This window comes from Tympanuchus pallidicinctus, unplaced genomic scaffold (genome assembly GCF_026119805.1).
Source record: "Tympanuchus pallidicinctus isolate F22 unplaced genomic scaffold, pur_lepc_1.0 scaffold18, whole genome shotgun sequence".
In the NCBI taxonomy this organism is placed as follows: Eukaryota; Metazoa; Chordata; class Aves; order Galliformes; family Phasianidae; genus Tympanuchus; species Tympanuchus pallidicinctus.
The window spans coordinates 6202070-6224245 of NW_026294699.1; the positions used below are offsets into that span (position 1 = coordinate 6202070).

Consider the following 22176-nt stretch of genomic DNA (forward strand, 5'->3'; position numbering starts at 1 on the left):
CGATGAGGAGTTTTCTTCATGTTCTTCACCTTGATGAGTACAAACACTGTTTAAATGACTATGCTATTGCATCACAAATAGTTATTTACTTGTCAGAAATTTTAGTTCTGTGTTCTCACTTGTATCATATGTTTGGATTTCTGTATTTTTCTACACATTAATTTGGTTTGCTAATCCAGTGCTTTAGACACTGAAGATGAATTTTCTGAGATAGGAACGATTGGATAGAGACTATTTTTGAGCTTTTATGCACGGAAGGCAGCTGTTCAAATCTGTGCTGTGAGATTTCTGAATCTTGTTTTAGTCTGCTGCTGTTACAGAGTGTGATCATGGCAAAGTGAGCAGGAATGCTTCCAGGTCCTATTGGCCGCTCTAGAATGCCTACATAAGGGCACTTTTCTTCTGCACAAAATATCATACAAACTCTGCAAGGGGATTTCTATTGATTCCATGTATTTTTCTAGCAAAAAGAAAAAAAAAAAACCTCACGTCTTCTGTATGTGTGTAATAGACATCAGATGAAATTGCCCAAAATTACAGAAGTATAGACATTTCAAACATCATTTAACCATGAAAATATGGAAGGAAGCGTGTAGTCTCCAAGCTATTGCATTGTTAGATACTGGAGAATATCTTTTTTCAGGAGAGAAGTTATGGGAAACTTTTTTTCTTTGTGTTATTGAAATAGTTATAAATTTGAGTCAAAACTTGAAATCAGACATGACAGACCTTGCTTTTTAGTACTCTTGAAATGGCTTTTCTACTCTAATCTTTCAGGGTTTTTTGCTGTGGTTTTTCAGTGTGGAAGCTTCAGCAGTGTGTTAGGGAACAATGAACGAATTTAGAATTTTAAATGGAGATTGCTTGCTTAAAATAACATGGGTGGTATCAAAAATTCTCAGAACTCTGTGACAGCTCCTTCCTCTCCATCTGAGATCATAAATTGTATTTGAAAGTAAAAATGCAAACTGTAGCTTTCTGTATAACAAATCAATGTTAAAATATTTTTACAGATTAAGCCCATGAATGTGGAGTACTTGATGATGGATGCCTCAATTCTGTTGCCTCCAACAGGAACACCACTGACTGGTATTGATTTTGTGAAAAGATTGCCTTGTGGAGATGTGGAAAGAACACGAAGGGTAAGTAAGGCCTTTTTCCTTTCATTCATGACATGTTTCAAAGGCTTTGAAAAATTTTGGAAATACAGGTGTTTTTCCTTGAGAGCTGCTTGACTGAAAGCTTCGTCTGTAACATCATAGAAGTTTAATGACAGAACTGAGTAGAGCATACTCACCTCTCCCAAGGTGGAAAAGCCTTTTTTCTAATTTCTTGTAGTCCCTTCAATATGTTCTTGTGTTGGGATTTTCATTTTCAGGCAATAGCGAAGAAATTCACATAAAAAGACACTTTATTACCTTTACTAATTTATTATTTATTTCATTGCTGTCTGATATCTCAGTCTTCAATTATATTAGTTTAGTATGGAGCAAACCAGGCTTTGGTTGTGTTTCTTGACATAGCAAAGCATATAATTCTATTCAAGAACATTCATCTTGCCCAAATTAATTCAGTATTGAGATGTTGAGAATGAGGAGGATGATAGCAAAATAGTTCATGTTTTGACTGACACGATTTGTAGAGATGATGCTGACACAGATAACCACATCAATGTCTGTTTTCTTGCAACAGTCAGTTTTGGCCTGCATCCAGCAGTGTCTTATACCAGCGCTACAGGGCTTACATCTTAATAATGCATTACTGCACAATAATGCTGTTTGGAAAGTGCTGTTCTATGAGGAGTTTAGCATTTGTGTAAGTGTATGCAAAAGTATATTCAAGTGCTGCTGAAGGAAAAAATATAGATTTCCAGTTATCTTTCAAATAGTCTTTCTTTCAATACTATTTATAAGCCACACAACTGTTGTTACCAGTGCAACTTTTTTGATAAAGTACAGTAAATTATCTTGGAAAGTATTCTTAGAAAGCTGGGATGTTTTCTTGGAATACTTTTTGTGAGGTATTAAGCAGGAATGGTACCTAGAAATTCTTTCTGATGGAAACTACTGCGTATTTTTAATGTAATAAATTAGTGGAAATCCAAAACATAAATATTCCTGTAAATTATCTGCAGTGGAAGAGCCTTTTTTTATCAGCAGAAATTCCCAGAATTGTCCTTTCTTGTCGTTACGCCTTCCCAGAATTTCTCAGAATTCCTATTCCAGCTACTTCTTGTTAAGCTTTGCTTTATCTCCTACTGCTGCTGAACTGCAGTGCCAGTAAGCTGAATTTCTGGAGCATCTTGTGACAAGCTGCTGGTGCTTAACCTACTAGAGTTCTTTTTGCTGACAGTTTTAAATTACTGATTCAATTCTGATTCAATTCTGAGCATCCTGTGGCATGATTCCAAAAAATTTGTCAAGCTTTGTTTTGTTAGCAAGTGAAGAAGTCCCATACTTTGATCATATCATGAGCTCTTAGCTTGGAAATCAGATCTTTTTATATTTTCACTTCTTTTTTTTTTCCTGTAGAAAGTCCCTGTAAATGGCAGTTATTTTCCTTTTAACAGCTTTAGGAGGAGCTGCATTTCTTGCTTCTGACTTCTATGGTCCTGAAGACAGTATTGCTTACCTACACTAATGCAAACACATTTAATGCCTGCTTGGGGAACTAATGAACAGTATGTGCTGAACTCTGCATCTTGACACAGTAAGCAGAGACTTTTGAGAGAAGGTTTTGAACTACCTCTGAGGATGCATATCATGGGACTATAGTGAGATTTTGATATGTCTCTCTGTGTATTGGTATTCCTTTGCATATAGTTTGCATATTTAAATGAAAGAATCAGCACAAAATTTAGTATGTATAATAGCTTACGGTAGGTAGCTCTTCATGTTTGTTTCTATCTGATTCTGAAAACAAGACAGTTGGGGAAAAAAAAAATAAATTACTGGCCTTGGAACTGTTCTGCTGCCACCCTGAGATCTACTGAAGTCAGTAGTTACAAAGTCAGATCTCATGCTTTCTGGTTTGTATTGATATTGTAAGCAGATTTGGGCCGTAACTTGTAAGGTTAACATTGTAGTTGCTTTCTGATCTGGCATTCTTTCATTCTTGCAAGGGCTAATTCCTAATTTTCTTTTCTACTCTTGTAGATTATTCAATTACATGTTGGAGATGAGTGACAGTAGATCTATGGGGAATGCATGTGAGGACAATTTACGCTATGTAGGAAGGAAAGAGGGTTGTGGGGACGTAAGTGAAAGGCTGAGTGATGGCTGCCCTTTGAATTAAATTGTTTTGGAAGATAAAAAGCCCTGGTGACTATTACATTAGGGTTAATAAAAATGCAAGAATAATGCTGGTTTTGACTGAATATGGAAACTAGTAATCTCAGTACCATTAACTGTTGTTGAAGCACCTGGTAGTAAAACTGTTATATTAATCTTATTTAATTTCAGCAAATTCACACTACCCTTGAATGCAATCTCCCCAGATGGGAGAGGTTATCTCTATGATCAACTGACTCTGCTCTTACTCGTAGGATAATGCTCACTTTTTTTTTTTCTAGATACAGTTTTTAGTTTTTGCTCCAAAATAATCACGTTCTTCCCCTACTAGATTTCAACAGCATATCAAATTCATCTGTTGTCACATCGTATATGTCAGATACATGAGATCCCTCTCTTCATTTTGTTCTGCCAGAAGTTTCTGAAAGCATTGCCAGTATGACAGCTGGCCAAGCTTGTTTCTGGCTCACAGCATCCACAGCTATGTTGTCATTAAAAATACAAAGGGGTAAAGAGTTCTCAAACTGCCTCAAAGCAGTTTAAGCAGGTTTTTGTAATGCTTGCTGCTAACTGGGAAGGCTCAGGCGCTGCAGCAGTTTGTGAATTCAGTGCTTTTACAGTAAAGCAGCAGCCACTTTACTGTGTGCCATGGGATTCCTATGTTGGAAGTTCTTTTTTAAAGCAAAGAGGAAAAACAGCACCAAGCAACAGTAGCATTAAACAATGATTTGCATTTGTTGTACAGAAAGAACAGTTCTTGTAGTAGAAGAGGTGCCTTTCAGAAAGTCTTAATAAAATCATGATTGTTCTTTGCTGCTTTGTCCAGTCTTTGCATACCATGTGTCATTAATTTATAAATCAAAACAAGAATATAAATTTCACAGAGTAGATGTTGAAGGCTAGTGTGGCTTTGAGTGCTTTGCCCTGATGTAAGCCTTCGGGGAATATAAAAGTCTTCTGAGAATGCTCTTACAGGAGGTTGGTGTATGTGAGCACTGCAGATTAACACTCGGGAATCCCCACTGTGTTCTCTCAAACTTGTTGGACATTGTAACTTGACTGACTGTAATTACTCTGCTGTTTTAAATTCACAATGTGAGTGTGATTGCTTGTCTGGAGCAGATTTTGTAAATGAAATCAGTTTTCAAATGATTTTTTTAAAATGACAAAACTTTTTAGTCTTTGCTTACGCAGCACTTGTGATGATTTGCCTGTCACTGTCCCTGGCCTGTGCCAGTGAGTAAAAGCTTTGTTGCTTCTAAAAACAAAAAACATGCATTGACTTCTTCTATACGCGTTTTAAGTTGACTTTTAAATCACACTAAGTTTTGTTAATTTAAAAAGTAAGCATACTGCATGGCAGCAAACTCAGGGGTTGTGAAAGTGTCTATGTTTGTAAGATTCTGAGTGCAGCAATATTTTAATTGTCTTTTTAATTTCTCAAGGCAATCAGAGTTTTCTTTATGCTTCGTTCGTTGTCGTTGCACTTGCAAGGCGAGCCAGAGACTCAGTTACCACTGACAAGGGAGGAAGATCTGATAAAGACAGATGATGTTCTCGACTTGAGTAAGTAGTCTCTCCGTTTCCCGAATTGATTCCTTTTGGTCTTTCTTCTTATAGCATACCCACCTTTGTTACAATAGATGGGAATTTGTTCACGTGCTTAGTAACAAAATGGTAGAGCAATGTATAAAGTGCTTGTGTAATTTGCTGCCATTACAGCAAACCATGTTGTCAGAAGCATTTTTTTTAATCTGTCCTTAAGAAAGTAATGTTCAAATGGTACAAATTCTTGCTTTTTAAATGTCAGCTTTTGACTCAGACTTTACCCTTACACAAACCTTGAAGTCTTTTTCCTATCTGAAGGTTTTAGTTCTAGTTTTGAAACTTCCATGACTGCTTATTTTGAAAGGAACACGAATTCCCCAAAAAAACTTATCTGAAAAAAAAGAACAGTACGTTATACTGCTTATAACACTTCTCAGCTGTTAGGCTAAAAAAAAAAAGTTGTCCAAATGTACATTAGTGTTGAATTGCTGATGGATTACTAGTATAGAATTAACTCAGTTTCCTGTTTCAGATGAGTTTGTTGTAACGTCGACTCTTTTGCAGAGGATAGAGTGAAATAATGAATCAGCTTCTACTGAAAAAAAATGTGTTCTTAAATTAACTGGAAGCAGTTTTTGCAGAATAAGAGATGCTATTTATATACATGTATATATAAACTCACTTGCATATGCATACACATGCATTTGAAATCAAGAAGAAAAATTGGTTCCATTGCCCTCCCTGAGACATGCATTCTACTGGTCTGGAGACAATTTTGAGTCAAAACAGATTGTATAAATAAATTGGGTAGAGATTATGTGCAGATCAGTTGAGGGACTTAAAGTTTCAAATTGCTTCTAGAATTCCCTGGGAGAGTGCTGTAGCTCTGTCAAGGTTGATGTACTCATCCATAAAACCATTTGGTTCAATTGCAGAACTTTTAACTCCAAGGTTCACTGCAATGGGTCTGGCACAATAATGAGGGAAATGGCATATCTTACCAAAAAGGCTGTGTGCTCTTTGAAAATGTTTTTGGGTTTTTTTGTCTGGCAGGGAGGCTGTGCGTTAACTGTCTCCAGCCTGCCTGCTGGAGCTCAAGCTCTTGTTGGACTGCCAGCTAAAGACATCCAGCATGCTAAATATCTTCTGTAGGATTCGTCCAGTCTCTGTAGAGGATTTGTGGAGTTGTGCTGAGTGAATCATGAAATCACTTTATTTTATGCTATGAAGGAAGCCAGATTTATTTAGGCCATCTCTTAAAAGTAGCTGTTATGCTCTTGAAAACTCTGGGTAACATCTTGCCAGGAAAATGGTTGGTTGTGTTCATGCAGTATTTTCACTTAGTGTGCATTTTCTTTGCTGCAAACAGCTGAAGTCTTTGAACTCTCCTTCCGAGGCAGTTTCCCAAAAACTTGTAATTTCCTTGGATGAAACCCAGAGAGCTGTGTTTGTAAATCCAGAATCTTGGAGGTGTAGCATCCAGGCTGGTTGTAAGCCTCATTTTGCAGCATTTCTGTTCATAATCTCGGAAATGATGCTATATTCTCAGATCAGATCACTGGAAATGTATTTAATCTCACTTCCTGTTTCAGTCATTTTTTTGTAACTGTAGCGTATGGTCCTTCAGCAGCATTAAAGTGGAAATAGGAGTGTAAATGAGGTGTGTTTTGACTAGTGTAAAACCAAAAGGTTCTCATAGTTCATTAGTTGCCTAATGAATTATGAATGTTCTTTTCTGTTATTTAATAAGCTTTGACAGTAATGCTTTGCCTTTATTTTCTTTTCAGATCTGAAATGAGAAGTTGCTCTGAAAAATCAATCTTTTGATTTCTTTATCTTAGTAGCTATTGCATTTCTGTAGTCAGGCAGCTTAGGCACTATTTCCATATCTTTTCACCTGTGTTCTTTAGTCTCTTTACTGTTGCACTAAAGCAGTATTTAATACTGGACAAAACCGTATATTTGACAACTTTACTGTTCTGTGTGGTGTTATGGCTCATGTGTCGATAAGCTCATTTCTGCCACAACATTCAGCAACCCTAAATTCCACTTCAAGTTACTTCAGTTCTTGAAAATGTGGCTGGAATTACTATCCATTGATAGTAATAAACAAATTGATGGACTCGTTGGATTAAAAAATGAAAGAGGCAGTAAAAGGTCTCAAACTGAGAAGGCTTGGGTTCAGAGTATTCCAGAGTCCTGTTCTGAAACATTTGTAAATGCTGAAAGCCTTAATGGGCTTCAGGGCTTCTTAACACTGATAACCCTTTATGTTTGTTGATAAAACAGTTTCAGAGAAGGTACTAGATATAAGAACTCAAACACTGCATAAGATAAACCGTATAGTAAGCACATCTTTGTACTACAGACTGTTCCAGAATTAAAACTATCTGTTTCCTGTTAGTTACCATGTAAGTGAAGTTCCTGTTTTGGGAAAACTGTAGCCATATGACAGTGCAGGTATCAGCTGATGTAGCCCATAAGAGCTGGGTGTGCAGTAGATCAGTACAATAACTTCAGTGTCACGAGGGTGCTCCTAAAAGCTTGATGCATTCTTCATTTCACAAAGAATTATTCATTAGACTTTCTTTGCAAAAATACAACAAAATGACTTTTAGAAGGGCTTGCTTTGTATCGTTATCATAGCTTAATAAAAGTACAGAATCTTCTAAGCTCTTCTATGCAACTGGCCTTAGTTTCAAAGCAAAACCTTACGTTAAATTCCTTGCTCATTAAAGCTTAAATAATCTGATACCAGTTTTGGTTTTGTCATGCTAACTCTTCAGTTCCCAAGAATAAGGCACGTCCATAGCATTTACAGCAAATGCATTTGGCTTCTGAAAGGATGTGTCTGTCACCTGCAGTCTGTCTGAAACTTCCCCACCCCAATCCTTTTTTCATGTGAAATTCTATTTTCTAAAGAAAGGTATTTGCTGTTCCTCTGAAAACAGTCTGCATTTCTGGTTAGTGACAGAGCACCGGGGGGTTCTAGGTCACCAAGTTCCCTTGGCTTTTATGTGTTATCAACATGACTCCCTTTGTTTTCTTGGCTCCGTTCTCTTTTACCATTTGTGTATGAATTAAAATTTTCCCCAAATACTCTTCTAATTATGTGGAATTGTTAAGTGTTTAGCTAGAAAAAAGTATTTAATTTTAATGGATTGCTGTGGTTGTCTTTCAAGTTTCTTTCAGCCTGCTTTAAAATTGTGTGTACTCAAACTAACACAGTTTCACAGTAATGAATGAGGATAAAGCAGGGTTCCTACCTGGTTGTGTACATTCTGAGGTCATGTTTGTCACTTTGTTGTGGAAAAACTGTGGGATCCACAATCACTGCAAGTCTGCTTCAGAGAACTTAAGTACTGGCTGTATTACACCCTACTTGGCTTTTTCTTTTTCATTCTCTGATATTTTATATGTTTCAAAACAGTGAAATGTGGTTTTTTTTGCTTTTGTTTAAATCCGTAGGCTGGGTCAATGTAAATGATTTCCCATTATCCCATTTTCCTATCATTTAGGAACGTTGATTGTAACTCCAAGCTTTCTAGTTATAAATGAAAGAGTGGAATAACACAGGTATTACAAAGTAATTTCTGAAGGAGCATGTGAGAGCTCTGTTTCTACTATTGCTTCCTTGATATGTATATATAAAATGTGTTGACATACAAATACATCTTTGGATCAAAAAATGTGAGTGCTTTTGATCCATTTAATGTATGTTTTATTCAGATGATTGGTACAATAACTAGCTTTCAAGTGCAAGTGTGGAGATACTGCCATAAGAAATGCTGAATTCTACGTGTCAGGAAGCTCACTAGATATACATAATCTGAAAAAGAAGACAGCCTTTCTGAAAGCTGCTTATCTTGCTGCAAATAATACCATTTATCAAAATGACTTCAGTGTATCTGACACTAAAATACACATACTATTCTGAAGAACAGTGTATGTGGAATAGAAGAAAAGTGGTCTTGTACATCTGAGCAGTCAATTGATGCCTGTAGCATTAAGCCCTCATTTTAGGAAAGGCTGAGTGACCAAGTCCAAACCGCTCCATGCAGCACTGCCTTGGCAGCTCTAAAGAAGTGGTAAGGGTGGGATGAAAGCCTGTGGCTGCCATAAAAGCAAGATGTGGAACTCATTGCTTTCGAGTCAAGTGGTCATTGGTCTCTATTCTAATAGTGTGTATGTGTGCAAGTGCATATGTTATTGCAGGGAATAGTTAAAATACAGCACCTTGGCTGCTGAGCCCATCCAGGTATGGGCAGGCTATATAAAAGATACAAAATCTTTTACTTTCTGTAAATTGTCGTAGTTAGAGGTGAGAGAGAAGAGGGGAAGAAAAATCTGAAGTGTAATGGATAATATGAATGAAAGTATAAATTTGATGAAATGAAGAAAAAGCTTACCCAGATTAGCAAAGGTCAGCTAGGAAGTGTCAGCCTATGTTTATGGGGCTCTTGTAAGACTGCATCTGGTGTAAAGAATGTGAAAAGAATGTGATTTGGTCACTGAGGAATGTTAGGATGGAACTGGAATACATACCATGAGGTTTGGAAAGGATCAGGGAAGGGAGGTACTTTGTTTTTTGAGATCTGTAGTTTGAAGATTTTAGTGTGATACCTAAAAGAAGTTTTGGTTATACATTCATACTGAATAGTGTGGGTGGGAAAAGATGTAACCTGATTTAATAAATAACAGCAAAAAGGTACAATTTGCAATGACAGTCCATATAATCTTGAAGCTGGAAGTCTTCGAGCAGTCAGAAGAGCCAGGTTTCAGTCTTCTAGAAGTGTGAATTGCATTGGGCTGAGGCCGAAGTTTAGAAGGAAGCGTAGGTGTGACTGCATTCAGCAGCACTGGACTCTGTGGTTTCTCAACAAGTAAAATGACCTTTTATAGGGAAAGGGGATGAAGGTGATTTAAAAAAAAAAAAAAACAAGTGTATTGTAATATATAACTTATAAGCAGCTCGAAACACTTATATGTATTATGAAGTCAAGACTGAGAACCATCTGAACATGGTCCCATGCAGCCTGCTCTGGGTGGCTCTGCTTGAGCAGCAGGGTTAGTCCAGATGACCTCCAGAGGTCCTTCCAATCTCAACCATCCAGTGATTTTGTGTTAACGTTGTGTTACATGAAACAAAACCAAGAATCCTGCAGTTCAGTAGCTGTATAACTTTTTGCTTTCTTTCAGATAACAGTGATCTGATTGCTTGTACAGTCATAACAAAGGATGGAGGTCAAGTTCAAAGATTCCTGGCTGTGGATATTTACCAGATGAGTCTGGTTGAGCCAGATGTTGCCAGACTTGGTTGGGGAGTAGTTAAGTTTGCAGGCCTTTTACAGGTAAGAAGTTTTAATCTGGATAATTCTACATTTTCTCAGCTGAAAATCTCAGCTAAATACCAATTATATATTTAAATGGTGTACCCTGCTTATCTGTTCCTTTTGTTAGCAGTCATTTTCAGTTCCTGCCTTTGAACTGTTTTTCTAAAGTTGTTTCTGTAGATAACTGGAGACACACTTAAAAATATGATAAATTCTCCAATATAATGTGGAGTATGTCAGTTTGAACACTAAAAACATAGAGAACAAGATTGAGTGCCAGGTGCTTTCCCTAAATGACACAACGAATGAACCCTCCCAGAATTCTGACCCTCGTAAGTGAGTAGGGGTGGTGACAGATTGCAACTTCAGAGTTAGTTGTGCTTCTTCAATTGATTTCAAAAACTTGAAATGTTTGTTACTTATGTCCCTTATTTTAGTCAATATTAATGTTTGTATTTCCTGCAAATTCTCTAATGTCCAGGTAATGTAATTGCATTTTAAACCGACTTGATATCCAGGAGCACAAACTTCTTCAGAACTGAATCCAGGACTGCCAACCTGCATAGCCCTTCTTCTTAACCCTGGAACTGTTATAAAATGCTAATTTTTTTAATTAGCTAATTGCCCTCTCTTTCTTTTTAGGATATGCAGGTGACAGGAGTAGAAGATGATAGTAGAGCTCTGAACATTATAATTCATAAACCTGCCTCAAGTCCTCATTCTAAGCCCTTCCCTATCCTGCAAGCCACGTTTGTTTTTTCTGATCACATTCGCTGCATTATTGCAAAGCAGCGTCTTGCAAAAGGCCGTATCCAAGCGCGGCGTATGAAAATGCAGAGAATAGCAGGTAAGCAGTTATTTCAAAGTGACTTTGAGGAGCAGGACTTATGTCATAGAAAATGACTGTGATGTAAGGATAGAAAGCTCCAATGCGGGCACCGAAAACTGTAAACCAGCATCTAGCTTCCAAGCAGTAGATTTTAGTGGAGTAAAATGTGTTTTGATATCTAATGAAAGAAAAGATGAAAAAGGAGGAATTGTGTGTGATGGCGTTAATGATACACTAAATGCTTGGATGTGGTGCATGCTTTGATGACAAGCATTTCAAAATGTTAAATAGAATGTCAGCAGCTAGATGTTGGTGATTGGAGGAAATGATTGAGAAGAGATAAAGAGATAATTTGAATAAACAGCAAAGAGTGATTAAAGTATTGCTTGAGTATTAAATGAGTGAAGCATAAACTGAAGCTTAAATCAGCTGAATGAAATGATGTGGAAACAGAAACTCCAAAATACAGAGTGGGAAATAGGTGGGAAAATGAAAAAGGATGCCAGCTACCAGAGTTACTTGAATTTTCCAAGATCTATAATGAATTGGTGTTGGGAAAACAAAAACACAGCTGCTGTTAAGGATAATGAGCTGACCAGATAAATATTCTGATTATAGATGGCTTAAAATTATTTCAGTGTTTGCTAACTAAAGAGTTTTATGCTCTGATTTTATGAAACCAGTACACCAAAACCTTACATCTTGCATTATAAAAATCATAAGGCAAGTTTTGAAATTAATACAAGTCCATTTTGATATCTAAAATTCTAAGTTGAAATGCCATGCAGGGTTATTTTTGGTCAGTTTAAAGCAGATTGACTCTTTAAATGGCTTTCTGCAGTGCTCACTTGTAACTATGGATGACTTCATCTGTACAGGAAAAAACCTTAAGTTATTATTAAATAACTCCTTGCATTACAGAAGCCATGCTAGGAGCTTACTGTAATCCTTGTTTCTATTCTGTTGTATTCTGAGGCTTCCTTAGTGTAAGGGTGGTATGAAAGCAATGAAAAAAACATTGTCAGAAATCTTTTCTCCTTTTTCAGTGCATTTGCAACTGCAATTAAGAAATAAATGCAAGCAAGCTATGTTGAACGGTGTGATGTAGTCTTAAGATTCTGAGGAAGCAAATATCATTTTATTTTCATCTACTCATCCTTCTCTATATTTATAAGTAACAACAGTTATCAATTGTCATTAATCATAGCTCTCCTGGATCTTCCTGTTCAGCCTTCAAATGAAGTTATGGGTTTTGGACACAGCTCTGCAGCTGCATCCCAGCACCTTCCATTTAGATTTTATGATCATGCACGACGTGGTAGCAGTGATCCTACAGTGCAACGTTCTGTTTTTGCATCTGTTGACAAAGTTCCAGGTAACATTAGTGTTAATTATCAAGCAATTTTTGCTATGCTTCAAGTAGGCAAAATAAGAAATGCACTTTGAAAATTCTAACTAGATTCCTTTTGAAGTTTCATACTTACTGAAAACTGTATATATATAAAAAAAAAATGAAAACAGCTTGTTTTCATGTTTCATAAAGACTTGACAAATGACTTTTGAATGAGATTGGGTGTAGTTTCTTTCTCTTTACAGTATCACTGCTTATTTTTTAAAAATTCTTAGTATTAGCAATGTGAACATAGAGAAATGCTCTGACAGCTACCCATTAAATAGTGGTTATCTGTGATAGGTGTGGTAAGTTGGGCTGCTTATTCTGATACTTATGTTCTGCCTTACAGATGCAAATGTGAGTTTGTGACTCATGGTTGTGTGGTATAGCCTTATCATATCCTTTCATTTTTTCTCTTAGAATTCACGTAATTATTTGAAGTCCAGTATTAAAAATTTTGGTTTTAGTCTTGACTGTGTCTTACTTCTGAAGTAGCAATTTAGCTATAATTGAATTCTTGAGTTCAGAGTGCAAGGATGGATGTGTTTTACTGTTGAAAGGATAAGTCTTATCCAACCTTTGAATTCTCTGACAGAGAATCTCTCTTGGCAGAAAGTTTCCTGAGTCCTTAAAGCAAGATTCTATAATAATGGTTGATAAATACAGTATTTTCTGCAGCTGTTGTATTAAATATTTACCAAAAATATAGAGACACTGTCTGTATTTTGAAGATGATTCCACAGGAATTATGAAAGGCACTTCCACAAAAGTTGATATCCAAAGGCACATAAATACTGAGATCTGTGGAGTTGGGTTTAGGTGTTACAGGTGGCGTGTAGACGGAGGAAGATTGTCTGTAACACTTGTAATCAACTTCTAGTTTCAGGTAAGTATCCAAATTGTGACTTGAATAAAAGTAATTAATAAATACAGATCTATTGCATATATATTCAGTGGTTCTTCCTGTTTCATTCAGCTGTTTGAAACCTTGAACTTTGAGGTTTTAAAGTACATGTATCGGATCCAGACCATTAACAATAGCTGATAGAGCAGTTAGTGAATATAAACAAAGCAGATAACTGACACATTTCCAAGGTATTCAACTTCATTTAGATATTGAGAATTCAGGAAGACACTAAAGTTACTTTTTCTAATAACTGAATTGAACTGCAGAGGCTAAACTGTAGTTTGTATAAACAATGAAAAGTTTTCTGTATTTCTGAACATACAATTCCAGGATGAGGCTGATGGAAAAAGTTACATGTCCATGGCACTTTCTTTTAATACACTGGAAGCATCTGATTGCATTGTCATCCTTTGCAAATAATTTAAATCATCATGTTCTCTGTACTTATGCAACACGTCTCTCAGTTGTGCGTAAGGCTGTCTATAAGTTATTTTCTCACTTGTTTGTGGAAGCAACTGGCATACTTCATCTGCACTGCTTCATCTGCATTAGAACTGGGGAAAAAAAAGTCTAAACTAGCTACAGCATTCCTGTTGAAGCATGATTCACAGATGAAAAAAAAGAAAAGAAAATGCTCTACCTAGAAAGCAGGTGTTCTGTTGCCTTACAACTTACTCAGAGCTCAGCTTACCTGAATCCTGAGTGCAGAGGAGAGAAATCATGAAAGTTTTCAGTTGTTGTTCAGATTTTTCAAGACATAGGGATGTTGTGTGACAGGAATGTATTTCCTTATTGGACATGATGCTTCCATGCAAAATGTGTAGTGGGAAAGGTGCCAGCATTACTGCTTCAGAATCAGCCTTCTTGTAGAACAGTGTATGTGTAGCTGTGATGAGTGCCCTCCTCATGTTATGGCAACCAAACCTACACCCAGTGCTCAAGGTGAGGCAGTACCAGCGCAGAGCAGAACAAGCCCTTCCCTTGCCCAGCTGGCAGTGCAGGGCCTGGGGTGCCCCAGGGTATGGCTGCACCTTCTGGCTGCCAGGGCACACTGCTGACTCAGTTCCAACTTACCAGAACTCCCAAATAGCTTTCTGTGGGGCTGCTCCTCCAACTTCCTGTCCCCCAGTCTGTACGTGTAGCCAGGATTTTTCCATACTGGGTTTAGAATTGACATTTGGTCTTGTTAAGCTTCATGAGGTTGGTGGTTTTCCAGCCGTCCAATTTGTCAGGAAGAGACAATGAGGGAGTTAATGGCCCATACTGAATTAGTAGTGGCCACAGGCTTCTTTGAGATGCATTCAAGTCCTGCATCTAGATCTTTTATAAAGATACTAAAGAGAACTGCTGGCCCTGAAATGGGATGGGGCCTCTTCTCAATAATACCTTAGTCATAAACAGTGTGTTCTGTTGAATTGAAAACATGACTATTGGAAAGGAAGCAATTATGTTTGTAACTAATCTTTGTCATAACTTGAGAGCTGTGAAGGAGTGACAGAGGCACCTCCAGAAGCTTTTGAGTACCATTCTATTTCCTGGAGTTATGATTAATTCTGTTTGTGTTTTCTCTGCAGGTTTTTCCTGAATGACTTTCCTGGTTAGAATATTTGTTCTTGTTCAGTTGTGCTCATTTACAGTATTTTGAATGATGAATGAAAGACTTGGATGAAAGACTTACCTTCCTCTCCCAACTAAATAACCTTACTCTAGCACACTTACATACCTTTATCTGCAGTTGTATTGCGTGGTGTGAATGTTTTGCCATTGCCACACTCAGTATTTTGTTGTGACTTGATGTATTTCATCTTTTTTTGTGTGTGTGTGTTTGTTTTTACTTTATTTTCTTTCTGTTGTCCTGTGCTGAGGTACTCGTATTAGACACCAATGCTTTCCTTCCATATAATAAACAAAGGAAGGAGGGTTTTTTTGCCACTCTCATGAAATGCTCTTTGTGGAACTTAATACTTCAGTGCAAAGAGTTGCAAGAAAAAAATGTAGCTTGGAAAAACAAAAAAAGTTGGACAAATTTAAGCAGCCTTGGTCAAAATGTCCTAAATGCCTTTCCAGGGTGTTGGCACAACTATTTGAGCATATGCTTCACCCTTCGGTTATTCACCCCTCACCCCTTGCTCACTGACTGGTGCACAACTTTATTTAAGATGTACTGTGTCATATAATTGTGGGCTTTTCATGTTTAAACTGCATAAAACATTCACCTGAATAAATATGTGATCACCCACTATGGAATTTTTTGGAAGCCTCATTGTGTGCCAGCTGAGGTGGAATTACTCTCCTGCTTACATTCACGTAAAGCAAACTGAAGCCTGGAAGTTCCCTGCAGTTCAGTGCAGAGAGTTCAAAGTGCTGATTTGTAGGGAAGTCTAACATGATATCTTGCTGGGTATTTCATGTGAGGGAAGCTGGTTTTTAGAAGGATGATAAAGAACACAAGGTAGAAAACTACTGTGTTTTTGTGATTGCAGAAACTACTCTATGGTGATAGCTTTAAAAATAGATTTTGTATATATTATGTTCACATTTTTATTACTGGTTTTAGTTATTTTAATAAGCATACAAATAAGGACAAGGTATGTCCTTTTATGTGGCATATATATATATATTTTGTACTGAAAAGTGTAATAAAACTCCTGTTCTCCGAAATGGCAGTGTCCACTTACCTTGAGGGTTAAAGAAGTCATGAGCATTAACTATTATAAAGCCCAAACTTCTGGTTTATTTTTCGTTTTTCCCATTGAGCATGATGTTATAGGGAAGGAAGACTTCTGAGGAAGGGGTGCTGCAAATCTGCCTGTTATGTGGAAATTATCAGCAAAACTCCCCTAAAATGATTTGAAGAAACAAAGCAACATTCCCAAAGTAATACTAAAATACCAAAATCTGTTGAACTAACTTGTTTTTCTTCTCATTTTAGTTGCCACAAGTTTATTATTAAGCTTCTTCCTGAAAGACCACAGTGAAACTCAGTAGTTTTTCAAAGTGCTTTTTATGGGAAACGATTGAACAGGAACAGGATGACAAGGATAATGATATTGTTGGAAAATCTATCCAGTCTGAACAGATTTTCAGAAATAACTGCAGGCAGTTGTTGCATTGTTGCTTTTTTTCCCCATTCTGTTCCCTAGCATTATGCAACATTTCTGCTAGCACAAACTCTGCATCTGAAGCTGTGATGAATGCATTGGGATCAATGCGTTTAGGTATAATAACTTCTGTTTGTGCAACTGTTAAATGTTTCTCAGATTGTTAATTTTGTTCTTCTGCACTTGGTGAAGCATCGCCTTGCTTGTTCCATTTAACCTTATGCAGGAAGCTGTTACATTGTACCTTCCAGAAACTATTACTTTGTTTCTGGTCTGCCCTCCCAATTACAGCTTTTAGGAAGTGAATTATGCAACTTGGAAAATAGAAAGTTAACCGTGCATTTGACATTCACAAAACTTGGCAAGAAGAATTTTTCTTTTGAAAACCAAGCAGAATTAGCTGCTTTCACAAGCATGTGTTTTTTTTTTCTTTCAAAAATCACCAACATGGACATTGGTGTACTTGCTTAAAATAATTTTCTGCATTACTAAAAACAATTGCAACAAACAAGGATCTCTTTGTAGCCTCTCCTGGATATATTGATTGTATAGTTTATTATATAGTTTGATTTAGTATTAAAAGTTCACTGGGTTATTAGGCTCTTAACAAAGAACTCTAAATAGTTGTATGGAGGTCAGAAAATCCTGCCAATTTGTAGGTAGTCACGTGGAGCTTGAGAATGGCCTTTGCAAGGATTGAGTTCAGTCATCTGCGAGTGAAATTGGGGAAAACTTTCTCTGAAAATGCAGAAGTATCTTGCTGTACTTGTCTTAAGCTGATCCCCAGAATCAGGCTGCTCTGGGTTTAGCATCTTTCTCTCACCTTCAAAGTGATAAAACATGCTGAACTGCTGTTTTGCAATGACATAGGTGTAGGACTAAAATTAAAAACTTCAAAACTTCATTGTGCTTGCAGTAATGAAAAATGAATATTCATGCAGTGCATGCCCAAGGGCGTGCTAAATGTGTTGTTTTGGGATTCCCCATCTTCAGCAGGAGAGTAGATTTAAATTTCAGTTTTCTGCTCAGCTGCCTTCCACAGCAGCCACTCATTCAACTGTTGTCCACCGACCCACCGGTTCCTTTAGCACAAGTGGTTGTGGGTTGAATTTCAGTGCTGTCTTCAAAGAAAGGTCTTTTCTTGCTGTAGTCTTCATGGTGATCCATTTACCAAAACAACTGAACCATAGGTGGTTGAGCAGATTCAACTAGGAGTGTTATATGAGGACAGGAGAGAAAAGAGATGGAAAATTCTGAAGATGGATAGACTGCTGAAGAAAGCATACTATTTAGCTGTACCTGTGTCTGCTGGATTGTTCAGTTGTTTCCCATAAAAGGCACTTTGAAAAACCACTGAGTCTCAGTATGGTCTTTCAGAAAGAACCTTGGTAATCTTGTGGCAAGCAGAACAGACAGTGGTATGGGCCACTGCAAGAACTAGGGCCAGGCATTGAGGCAGCTGAGTTTTTGGATGTTAATCCATTCTGAGTTCTGGTCAGCCTATGGTAGTGTATGAGGACAATGTCTCTGGAAAAAAACAGCCATTTATTTCAAGTAGTCAAATACTCAAACAGAGGCGTGTATGGAAGCTTATGCAAGATATTGTCTGAATAGAGCTTAGGGAAGTTCTGGATCTAATGCTGTAGGATACAGTTTTGTTTACTGTTTTGCTGCATGTATTTACTGCAATTTGAAATTAATATCTGTTTTGTTTACCATCAGAGGAATACATGGAGCCTTCATGAGCTTGTTATTTAGCTTCCCAGAAGAACCGTCTGCTGTTGCATCTTGACCCACAGCTTTAAAAGTTTTTGTTTTTAATGGAAGTGCAAAAAATCCCATCTGGATGCTGTTTTATGAAGGGCTGTCCTAAGTACGGATTTATTGTTCTTTCCACATTAGCTGTAGATTTAGAAAATTGTTGGATTTTCAGGCAGGGTGAGTGCTTAAATATTTCCGTTCAGGAAACATTCTCATGCAAACATGCTAGGGCAGTTGATAGAAAAGTTGTCTTAAACATGGTAGTGCTTGTATGAAGCCTATTGCTTTGGAGTAGAGGAATAATCAAGGAGGGAAGAGATTGCTTTTAAATATTTTGAGAAGCTCAGTCTTCAAAATTCTCCTTTGTGTTTATTGACTGCTTGTTGCTTCAGAGAATTGTCTGAGTGAAACTGTACTTGAATACTTTAGTTTTTGGTTAGCTTTTGGCAGACCATCTGGTGTTACTATGTGTAACCTCAGTATAACTTAGCTAAAAGATTGTAGAGCATCGATCAGTTTGGTTTCTGAAAATAAAGAAAATTATGTATATTAATGGAATGAAAAGATCCTTACCAAACTATCTTAACTATCTTAACTAAAGCAGGTGCCTCCTGGCACAGCTGTTATGTAATTCTTTCAAGTAGTGTTTATCTTGGATGTGATGAGTAGTAAGTTAAAGTAGGACAAAAGCTTGGTGAAGTGTCATTCACCCATCTAAAATTATGATGCAAGTACTACAGCCGTTCAGATAACACTGTGTTTCTGCAGGGGGTTTTGAGTCTGGGTCCTGACTGTAAGCATGGGCAGTACGGGGTAAGAAGTAGGACCACACATGAAGCTCAGTTATTGGCACCACTGTGGTTTATCAGCTTTTGTCTGTGTGCCTTCCTTTCTTCATCTATTTTGGCTTTTTTCCTTGTATTGCAGACTGACAGTATGTGTTGCTGTTAAAAGCATTTTCTGAACTTCTCATATCTGTACTTTATAGCTTTCATATGCTTCTTGTAATCTTTTTTTTTTATATTTAAATGGGATTTAACATGGAGATTGATTGTCTGCTGCAAGGCGTTGGCAAATTCCCCGTACAGACGATTCTCTATAAAGAGTGAATCATCCATCCAGTGCCATGGCAGATTGCCCATTTCAAAGAAGAATAAAGTATTACTTGGTGCATTTGCATTTGCAGTGTTTGCTACACAGCAAAGACAGCAAGTAGCAGTGCGTTGTTAGGTAATTCGTGGCATTCGTGTGATGGCAACAGTAAATAATTCAGCAAACTGCCAATGAAAGGGAAAATTTGCTATTAATGCTTTGCATGGGAGAGTGAGGAAAGCATTGGAAGCAACTAACAGTTGTGGATGCAACTCATACTGAAGGCAAGATGTGCTGTTGAAGAGCTGTTATCAAAGTCTGAAGCAATGAGTAAAAGCTTCTGTCTTCTAGGAGGACTCAGCCTAAGGAAAGTCTCAGTGAGAAAATCGAGGGATCCCTATGGGCACGTTGTTGTTACAGCAGAATGTTTCTTAAGGAACCACAACAAGAGTATGATCTTCTAAGGAAAATATGAAATGAGGAAAGTGTGAGCAGTACAGTGGTATTTGTCATCACTGGAACTGTGCAGGACAGGCAATTCATGAACTGTGCTCAAGAGTGTATTAAAATTCTAGGAGGTAATTTCATGGTATTCTAAGCAGATAATAAACATCTTGGTTCGTCTAGATTTTTATGATACAGGTGCCATTTGAGGTGAAATAATTTACTACTGTAATAGCAAAACCATGACAACTCTTAACTTAAAAATTCAACTGAAAAATCAGATTGAAGGGGAAAAAATGCTAATTGAGAGAAACAGTAAAGGGCAACTCACTGGTTTTTCTCTCATGGTAGATATCCAGACTTGTTTAGACATCTGATCACAGTTTGGAGGCTGTTGCAAACCTTGAGTCTTTAACATATAGAGATCAACCAAGTGCATGAAGTGCTTCTTGATGTTTGTCAGAACTGGAGTATTCTCACTGTGAAAGCAAATCTTTTTGTCAATCCTCGACCTTCTGTCGTTTTGTAAAGCAGTATTTTTCTGATAAATCGTTGCAAGAGGTTGATACAAGAACTGAATGCTCTTTCTTCAAAGTCTGCTATAAGCCAGAGCACACTTACTTAATTCTGTCCCTGCAGAAACAAGCTCATTGTGTTGTAAATAGGAACATAAGCTTCAAGGTGGTTTTAATAAGCACTGGAAAAGGCAATAACTTCAAATGGCAAACAGAAACATCTGTCATATGTAACTGAACATGATGTCTTAAGGAAATAAAGTAACTTTGAAGTTCCGTGCTTTGGAAACAAGTGGGATTAACTTTTTGGGTTTTTCTTTGCTTGCAGTCCCCAGCTGCAAGCTTCTCTCCTCAAATACAGTGTGTTCTTAAAAGATCGTATTGTAGAGTGTCTGAACTCTTCCAAAGACTCTCTTATCTTTGACAGATTTCAGCTCAGCATAAACAAAGCCTTCCACACATATAAACTTTGAATACCTATAAACTTTGAATACCTAAAATGTAGTGATAATTTGAAATTGTCACAAGTAAACCACGTCAACCAGACACATTGCTGATGCACTACAGTTCTTCCATACAATATAAATGATTGTAATCCTGCAGGAAATGAAATGGGAAAGAAAGCTTTATATTTGTGTCCAAGTTATGCTTTACCCTATAGAAGGGTGCCATGAAGCTGAGTTCTGTGTCATTCGTCCGGCCTGTCTGGGTGAGGATGGGTGTCTCAAGTCCTGTGAACCAGCTGTGAGCCCATCTCTGCTTGTTCTATTTGGTAGCCAAGAGAAAAAAAAAAAAAAAAAAAAAAAAACTGCTTGCTGAGGCTGTGGTGCCTCCAGCCAGTGTTGTTACCTGTGCCTGAGATGCAATTTGGCTTTTGCATAGGAAATAGTTATCGCTGTGTTACAGTGGGGAAGGAACTGTTGTTTTCAGGACTGTTTCTGTTGGAACAGTTAGTGACAGATGAGGAAATCATTCCTAAAGAACCTCTTGTACTGGAACAAAGTGGAAAATCTTGATCAGTGTCTTATAAAACTTGCCTGAAAATATGAATAATTTGTCTGTAAGGCTGATATTTTGTTTCTCTGTGGAATAGCCAAAGCACAGTTCAAGCAGTGGTGGATTCCAGTCAGCTCTCTTCGTGTTACTGTCTGTAGCTGTATGTTGCCTCTGGTTGTCTTTGAGGCTCTCCCAATGGAAGCAGGTTGTGCTATGGGGTAGAGGTTTTGGACATTAATTTTCGAAGACACACTAAAAATAGTGAAGAACATTAAAATTACATTCTGCAATATCTACCCAAACTGGCAACTATCAAATCAGTAATTAGATCAATTACTGTTCTTTGACTAATAACATCTATTTGGGTGCTCTAGGCAATTTCTAGGTAGTTGGGGGAGCAGTGGGCTGAGTGAAGAAGCCTTTGGAATAAGTTATAGACTTTTTTTGGCCTGTTACTATAGGAGCACCTTAAAGGCAAATAAGATCATCAGTCTATGCAAGTCTGGTGGCACACACGCTCCTAATTTATGAAGCTACAGTGACTACTCATAATGATTTAAAATGTATTTTGTTTGTTTTCACAAATACAGAATGCTGCAGAACGAATGCTGAATCCTAGGCAGGTTCCTTTTGAAAAAAATAAGAACTAGAAAATGACTATTGTAACATGCCTTGAAGGACAAATTCCTGTAGCCTGCTGTGAAAGCGCTGCAGGTGCTCAATGTTTGTTAACAACTGGGTGTTATTTATGCTGATCTGACATCTCATATTCTGTAGAGAAGCAGGATTAGGTGATGATTCCATGTTCTGCTTTGTAGCCTTGTTGCAAAGACTTCTTGCATGAAGTTTTCCTGTTTTCTTCACAGTTGAACGCTGCAGCCCATACTCTGCAGATCGCTTCCTGCTCTGGATTTCTCAGAAACTAACAGTATTCTGGGGATTTCTTTAGCTGTTGTTTTTAGAATTA

The 22176-nt window shown here is 37.4% G+C and overlaps 1 protein-coding gene across 10 annotated transcripts in view; it reads left to right on the forward strand.

The window, feature by feature from the left end:
* The window catches only part of CLEC16A (C-type lectin domain containing 16A), a 62762-nt gene that overhangs the window by 23105 nt on the left and 17481 nt on the right, over positions 1 to 22176 (forward strand). For 9 of the 10 annotated variants that reach the window (XM_052680392.1, XM_052680395.1, XM_052680399.1 and 6 more), the window contains exons 17-21: positions 1014 to 1142; positions 4736 to 4856; positions 10038 to 10189; positions 10814 to 11018; positions 12208 to 12375. In XM_052680392.1, the coding sequence (XP_052536352.1) occupies positions 1014 to 1142; positions 4736 to 4856; positions 10038 to 10189; positions 10814 to 11018; positions 12208 to 12375 (775 nt within the window). Of the gene's footprint in view, positions 1 to 1013; positions 1143 to 4735; positions 4857 to 10037; positions 10190 to 10813; positions 11019 to 12207; positions 12376 to 22176 lie in introns of those variants that run through there. The other variant, XM_052680402.1, reaches the window with a different exon arrangement.